Raw genomic sequence first — 7,989 nt, forward strand, 5'->3', positions numbered from 1 at the left:
TCGCTCCGACCCAAGGCCGCAGGCAGCAGCGTTCCACTCGTGCGCGCGCCGCCCGTGGATTGCCGACTGGATCGGGCACAGGTTTTTCAATGATTATACCGTCGGGAGAACAACGGCCGTTGCTCCGGTCGCGGTCAAGATTCTCCGCACCGTTGGATTGAACTAGCTTCGTTCCGTCTCGTCTCATCCCTGTCCCGATCGCGTCTACGATCCAGCCAGGATTTATATAGACTGGGAAAAGTGCGGGGAGACAGCAACGGGTTGGCATATTACCTTTCTCATGTACGCTGTAAGAAGATGTTTTTTTTTCACGAGAAACTTTCAACCTATTCATCTTCAATCATGGCAGTATAAGAAACGACAAAGATGATAAAAATTACAACCATGTCTGTGGACCACCTAGCGACGACTACAAGTATTGAAGCGAGCCGAAGGCGCACCACCATCATCACCCCTCCCTCACAGACGCCGGGCAAACCTTGTTATAGTAAACGGTCGGGAAGTCGTCGTGCTAAGACCGCATAGGACCAGCGCATCAGCGTAGCAACCAACGCCGATGAAGAAAGTCGTACATCAGAAGGATCAAACCTGTAAACACCCAAATGAGATGAATGAAGTCCGGATCCAAACAAATCCACCGAAGTAAGAATCCACGAGCCATCAGTTTATCTTTAGAAATTCTCCCATCCTGCAACCACCGAGATAAGTGATGAAAATTCTAAGTTAGACCGTACTGCAGAATGAAAAAAATACGAGAGAAATGCAAGGACATAAATATTGAAGGAGGAAGTTTGTTACCAAGCCAAAGAAGCTAGCTATCCCACATTGTCTCCTGCAGGATATGCTTCATCACTTATTCAATTGATGTACGAAGAAAAACTAGTGCTGCCTTGACAAGAACATATTGTATCCATCATTTAATAATAGTGAAATAAGATTTGGGTGGGACCGGACGGTGGTTTCTTCCCCGACTTCGTGGTTCCTGCGTTAAAATTTGGTGTTCATATGTTGATGTTATTACTGTAGTTCGGAGTGGTTTTCGGGACCTCAGACAATTTCTAGGCATTGCTTGAAGCTTTCTCAAGACCTAAGACACCGTCTTATGTGTGGCTTTCGCCAGGTCCTCCATATATGTATATGCATGTTTTCCTTCCTCGTGAGCAATGGTCATTCAAGTTAGTGCATGAAGTAGCCTTAAAATTATACATTGATCCCGCTGTAGTTTCCAGATTACCATAGAATGTGTACTAATTCCGAACACATCGATGAAGACACATGATGAAAATAAATAAACTGAATCTACGAAGACTATTACGGTGCCATGGCCATTCAACATTATCCAATTAGTGCCATCTCACTACTTTATGCTTATACTCCCTCCGTCCCGTAATGTAAGACGTTTTTTGACACTACAATAGAGTCAAAAAAGTCTTACATTATGGGACGGAGGGAGTATATATTTATTATGAGGGTAAACTATTTTTTAGCTTCATAGAGAATAAGTAGTGGTAGATGCTTACAACGTATAATAGTTGATGGCTTGGTGCCCTTGGCTTCGCACTGCCCACATTGTTCTATCAGCGTGTTGCCATCCCCACCTCACCGGTGTTGGCGATTGCCACCTTCAGAGGTCTTCGTTACATCCTCGTCCATTCACGCATACATGGTCTCTCTGTTCGTTTCTCTTCTCCTCGCTCTTCTCTCGTTGTATGTTTGCTCATCCATAGGGATGGCAGAAATGGGCAGAAATGTTGTCGTGCAGAGAATGTAAAGAGAGACAGATAATACAAAGAACGTAAAGAGAAACAAATAATACAACACCTTAGATGGCTAGACATGAAGATAATGAACATATGAGTGAAAACTACGAATTAAGAAAGGTTGGCTCTGATTTAGCAAAATCAACAGTTGTGACATCAAAATATGCCAACAATCTATCATTGTACGAGACTTTTGCTAATTTGTAGTTATCTATTGTTTTTTTAATATTCTTTACTTTAAATTGCACGATTCACAAATAATAATAATTGCACACCACTATGGTGAAACCGAACTTTTTGAAGGTGTGCCACTTCTGCGAAGTATACTACTATATGAATTGACTTGGAGATCCATGACGGGTTGGGTATTCATACGAATGCTTAGAAATGTGATTCTGGTTTAAAAAAGTTTCAGGTAACTCATGAATAGACAACACCTGTCATTCTGTCAATGCCCATCACCACCCTTTTTTAACATAGTAGAATGAACGACAGGAATCGACCAAATCAAGAGTTTTGCATAATATTAATATCTACTTAACTGATAGTATAGTATTGCATAATAATAATATAATATCAAGGGAGTATAGGTTTTTATCTAGCCGAAGACCAGAGTTAACTAGTTGATTACCACGCAAAAGAGAGAGTTAACTAGTTAATTTTGGACCGGCTTAACCAGCGAATGTCCGCTGGGCGGATGGCAATTGCGAACAATTTTGATGACAATTTGTGTTGGCCGATGATGGCAAATTTTGTTAGCAAGCGTGGCAACTCTACCCAGTTCTGTTTTCCATCAGGATTTGCCGTGCTTGCAAACTAAAATTGTCATCCTCATGACAATATAAATTGTCATAAAAAACATTCAAAACTCCATAGAGACATGTTCCACTTGTATAGGTCAAACAAAATGATCACCCAAAGTTAATCTCTTTCTTTTGTGTCCCCCCCACACACACACTTACATTTTCTGTTTCTAATTTAGGAGCTCAACCTCCAAATTTCATTTTCATGAAATCGGTAATACAAAGAACATCCAACACACGCGCTTACATGCATGCATAGAATAGATCTTCTTTCGTTTCACTTTTACAATCTAAATCAGCTAGGCGTGTGTGTGGGGTTGAGACGTCAAAGTATATGCAAATTAAGCACCTGCAGCTCGATCTGTGTATGCGCGCGCAGATTCCTCTCGGTTCTGCATGCAAGCCGCTCCTGCTAGCTAGCTGCGCGCCTAGAGCTCACCTCCTACCGCCAGCCGCCGTCTGCGAGAAGAAGAAGGAAGCCGGCGTGGACTTGGCCGGGCTGAGCACCCGGTACCCCGCCGGCCGGACCTTGATGTTCCCGCTGCCGGCGCGCTGCAGGCCGCATATGGGCGTCGACGGGGCCACGGCGGCCTCGCCATCGTCGTCGTCCTGGACGTCGTGGTCCATGTGCCAGAGCACGTCGAGGAAGGCGTCGACGGAGCAGGGCAGCGCGAGCGGCCCCTGCGCCGCGTAGCCGTACTCCTGCTCTGCGTCGTCGAGGAGGCGGCGGAAGAGCGGGTGGTTGGCGCGGTCGGCGCGCACCACGAACCGCTCCCGCTCCGGCCCCACGTACACCGAGAAGCACCCGGGCGCCACCGCCGCCGACGACCGGCCACCGCTGGCCAGCCCGGATCGGCACCGCTCCAGGGTCCTCGACACCAGGCTCTTCCTCGCGCCCTTGCTCGCCGCCATATATGCCGCCGGTGGACGTCGACCGACTCGAGACGGGGCTGGTGGCCAAGAGTGGATGCGCCGGCCGGATTGTAAGGATGATGGCATGCATGAGAGAGGGGGCCGGCCGGGTTATGTGTATATATATGTGTACAAGCTAGGCAAGGTTGCCAAGGTAGGTGTATAGGTAGCTAGCAGCTAGCAGAAGACGGAGGGCGACACGGCGTGCGGTGTGACATGGTGGGCTAGCCCCATTAGTTGACCTGACGCGAGGGCATGCATTGACTTATGACTCGCGCGCCGTGAGCTGCAGCAGCGCAGGGTCATATGGTGCAGGACAGACCAGGACGATCGAGGACGAGGAGGAAGGCAAGGTGGAGATGTGCTCCTGCACTCTAAGTAATATAATTAGGGTAATTAACAACTGACTGATTGCTGGGCCAGCTAATTAACTAAGTGGTTAGCAATAGATACTCAGCTACTATATGAGTAGTAGTACTACTGGCGCATCGACGGAGAAAAGGAAGCAAGTGGATTTTGCGATTGCAGCGGCTGGGGAAAAAGCTAATCAGGGAAAGGTACGTGGTGTGGGGACTTAATCCGGGTGGGATATATCAAATGGGCAATAATTGTCTTAGTTTAGTGGTGGACGCCATGGTCAACGCCTTCCGAATGTGATGTGGAAGAAGCTCTGCATCTGCATGGCCAGGCTTTTGCTATGCTACACAAGCACCAGCTCATGGATCTCTTGTGCGTAAAGATCCATATTTTCAGTGGGGATTACATTATTAGGAGTATATTCCACTTTCAACTCTCGTGTTGTGACTTTGTGACATCTTTTTATCACATTTCAAAAATCTTGTCAGATTCTGCACCCTAGTTGTGCTCTTGTAACCTGTATTTTCACCTACTTCTGTTTTTACCCCCAATGTTAAAGCTGAATTCACTTCTTTTTAAAGAAGTACCCATATATATTATGAAGGTTCATAAGAAGTACTACAAAGCATCCTAAACATAGTAACTTTTACATCGAGGACCATGCACAACTGAGCGAGCAATCCTGCCGCCAGAACGAGTCGCCGATGCATTGCTGTTGCTGCTCCCTTACTCGAGTTGGCTTGACTTTGTCGATGGCAGCCGGGAAATCTTCCTGACGTGCCCTTGAGGACCAACGACCCAGAAAGCAATCGTTGACATTGAACCCTTGAATCGATCTGAAGTGCCTGCCACCAAATCTCATCACATGTTTTAGTTACACACGCACCAGTTAATGGATTTGTTCTGCACAAAGATCGATATTCCAGTGATGGTCAGTATCTTCTACTTTCTACTCTAGTGTTGTGAGTTGTGACTTTGTGCATATTTTATCACATTTGCAAAATCTTGTCAGATTTGGTGACATGTATTTCTTACCTAATTTTGTTTTTACCACAAACAAAAAGCTAAACCCACTTGTTAGGACGGTGGAGGCGGTTCGAATACATCCAACAACTCTATCACGTCTTAGTTAGTTTGGTCGCCACGGCTGACACCAATGGGTGTGTGGTGTACTGGTGTTTTGGTTCTCGTTAATCGACGATCTTGATCTAGCGGATTGTAACGATATGCTTCGGCTGACTTAACGGTTGTGGTGGCAAATGGCGGTGTTAAGAACTTTTTGGTCATTGGCTCTCATGTTTAGTGCAGTGTGCTCGTATTTTTTTCCAGCCTGTATGGTGAGAAAGCAATGGTCCGACAATCTATCTTGTGAGGGTGTGTATTTAGCCTTGGCAAATTCAACGATATAAGGTTTTCACTTATTGGGGTCGACAACTTATACATTCACAATTTCCCGCAAAAGAAAACTTCTACATTCACAATATTTGAGGTTTGTCTAGCTTGTGCAGGCTTATGTTCTTGCAATGTTTTTTCACCAAAGGCATGGAAGAAATAGTTAAGATGTAAAAAGTACAACAATAAACGACGACTTTGAAGTACCACAATGTAATTTTATTTTATCGGAATGTTTGTTTCAGTGTCCTAAATTTGATGTACTTTATTTGGTAACGCAATAAATAATGTGTGGAAAAGGTAAACTCTATATGCCCAGATTTATTAGGATAGAAGTCGGAGGAAAAATATACTCTTGAGTTAATCATACCGTTTTTCTTAGCGAGGCTGATCGATCCAGATATTTAGATATATTTAGATGAAGATGTTTTCTTTGAAATTTCTGTGGGGAGATTTATATAGCCGAAGTACACGTGCCGAGAGAGATGCAATGACGTCCTTGTAAATTAAGATACTTCTGGATAAGATAACAATAAGCTTGACAGTTCTCACATACTCCAGAAAATGACACTGGTTCTGAGTGTAATAGATTAATATGCCCCAGTAGGAACACACAGGAACGAAAACAACACACGGGTATATGAAAACCACATAATTCATTGGAGTTCTTATGTATAATTTTTAGATTCCCTACATAACATTAGAGCAGAAGAGAAACCAAAAGGGCAGTTTGGGTGTCGTGTCACACAGGGAAGTATTTCAACTATTCAACTGGTTAGGGCTTCCTTGGTTCACCAGCTCGGTTATTTTTCTCATCAACTGACTGAGACCTTGGTACGTACTGGTGTAGGTGAGGGCTGGTGATGGATCGAAATTGATGTCGTCATTTCGGTTGAATTAACTACCAATTGATTAATCCACCAATCAAATTGTTTATTCTGCTGAATTTATCAAATCCAGCAATCCATTTATTTATTCATCAATCATAGAAGGCATATAGTATTTCTGCTGAATCGATTAAACAATCAATCCAGTGTCCGATCTATGTGTTCAAATATGTCACTCTGATGAACTAAACACTTAATCAAGAAACCAATTTATTATCAAATACATCTACCGTTGCTATTGAATTAAACCGGCAACAAAGTACTTCCTCCGTTTTTATTTACTCTGCATATTAAAGTTGATTGAAGTCAAACTTCGTAAAATCTGACTAAGTTTATAGGAAACAATATAAATATTTACCATAACAAATATATATGACGTGAAAGTACATTCAATAGTAAATCTAATGATATTAATTTGTTATTGTATATGTTCATATTTTTTATTATAAACTTTGTCAAAGTTTACAACGTTTGACTTTGACCAAAGCCAATACACGGACTAAATAAAAATAGAGGGAGTAGTACTCCCTTCGTTCGGAAATAAGTGGCTTGATTTTAGTTTTCCGAACGGAGGGGTCAAGAATTCAATTTCTTTTTATACGAGTCATCCTTGTACTCGTTCAGCTAGTTGGTTAGGTAGGAAAGAGTAGTCTCATCTCAACATCAGAGAGAAAGTAATGGAACATCAACCTAAGCTAACGTGTGTTACTAACACATAAAACATGGAGTATACTGCTCTACCCGTTGACCAGGACAATTCCGTTCTTTGTCTTGTAATCAACGTGTTTATCACATATGGTCAATCGATTCTGGAACTACCTATTCAATCAAATGAAAAATAATTCCAAGCTTTGACTTGTTTTCAAAAAGAGCAAATAGAATTCGCTCACTGGATACCAAATTGGAGTATTATATGATCAATCAGAATGCACCCATCGAATCAAGTATTTCCATAGTGCTTCAAATAATAAACTTGTAGCTTTACTTTCGGTAATAGACAACTCATATAGTTGTCTTGTGGCCATCTCGTTTTTTAATCTCTCTCAAAAATAAACCGCATTATTTTCTCTAAGAAGCTTGCATAATTACTTAGGAAAGTGTAGAACACATTATTTTGGCTACCTTCATACAAGGTATATACAATGAAACAATGTGTCAAAATGTCTTAAAATCTACGCATACACTAAAAATATGAGCAAATCCCACATTTTACCCCCAACTGTGACCTTGCGATAACATTTACCCTATCTAAAAAATATTGCATTTTACCCCTTAGTAACAACCTTAACCTTGTGACAACATTTGCCCCATCGTATTCTCTTGACCAAACTAACAATGTTTGTGACGATTACTTAATTAGGAGTATTATTTCACTTTCTACTCTCGTGTTGTGACTTTGTGACATATTTTTACCTCAAGTGAGAATCTTGTCTGACTTTTGCATTGTATTTGTGCTCTTGTGACATGTATTTCTTTACCTACTTTTGTTTTATCCATGGCAAAAAGTTGAACCCACTTATTAGAATGGCATGAAAATTGACGGTGGATAACATGAAAGCATAATTGTTAGTAGTGTACAAGATTATGCCAAATCCTTTCAAATTTCACTAATTTTTGTGGAATTTATGAAATGCGTTAAATTATTGCAAATAGGTGTAGCTAGTTGCAAGGCACGGCTCCAGTGTGACCATGTCATCGCAGATATACCCTAACATATATGAGAACGAGCTGTCTGCCTAGTCAGTTGGCACGACATGTGCATCCGAATTACCAGTAATGGTGAAAATAATAAAGTAGGATAAATAACGGTGAAGACAATCAGTATGCCACACTAGTTAGATCGATAATCAGATTAAGAGAGACACCTCCCCTCTTGCC

The 7,989-nt window shown here is 42.2% G+C and overlaps 1 protein-coding gene across 1 annotated transcript; it reads right to left on the minus strand.

Annotated features, from left to right (window-relative positions):
- Nucleotides 1–2,668: 2,668 nt before the first annotated feature.
- Nucleotides 2,669–3,556, minus strand: LOC119278212 (auxin-responsive protein SAUR50-like). Its single transcript, XM_037559569.1, has one exon. It carries the CDS (start codon nucleotides 3,473–3,475, stop codon nucleotides 2,999–3,001), a length of 477 nt encoding a protein of 158 aa, XP_037415466.1. The 5' UTR covers nucleotides 3,476–3,556; the 3' UTR covers nucleotides 2,669–2,998.
- Between the last annotated feature and the right edge of the window lie 4,433 nt (nucleotides 3,557–7,989).

Source organism: Triticum dicoccoides, chromosome 3B, assembly GCF_002162155.2.
Source record: "Triticum dicoccoides isolate Atlit2015 ecotype Zavitan chromosome 3B, WEW_v2.0, whole genome shotgun sequence".
In the NCBI taxonomy this organism is placed as follows: domain Eukaryota; kingdom Viridiplantae; phylum Streptophyta; class Magnoliopsida; order Poales; family Poaceae; genus Triticum; species Triticum dicoccoides.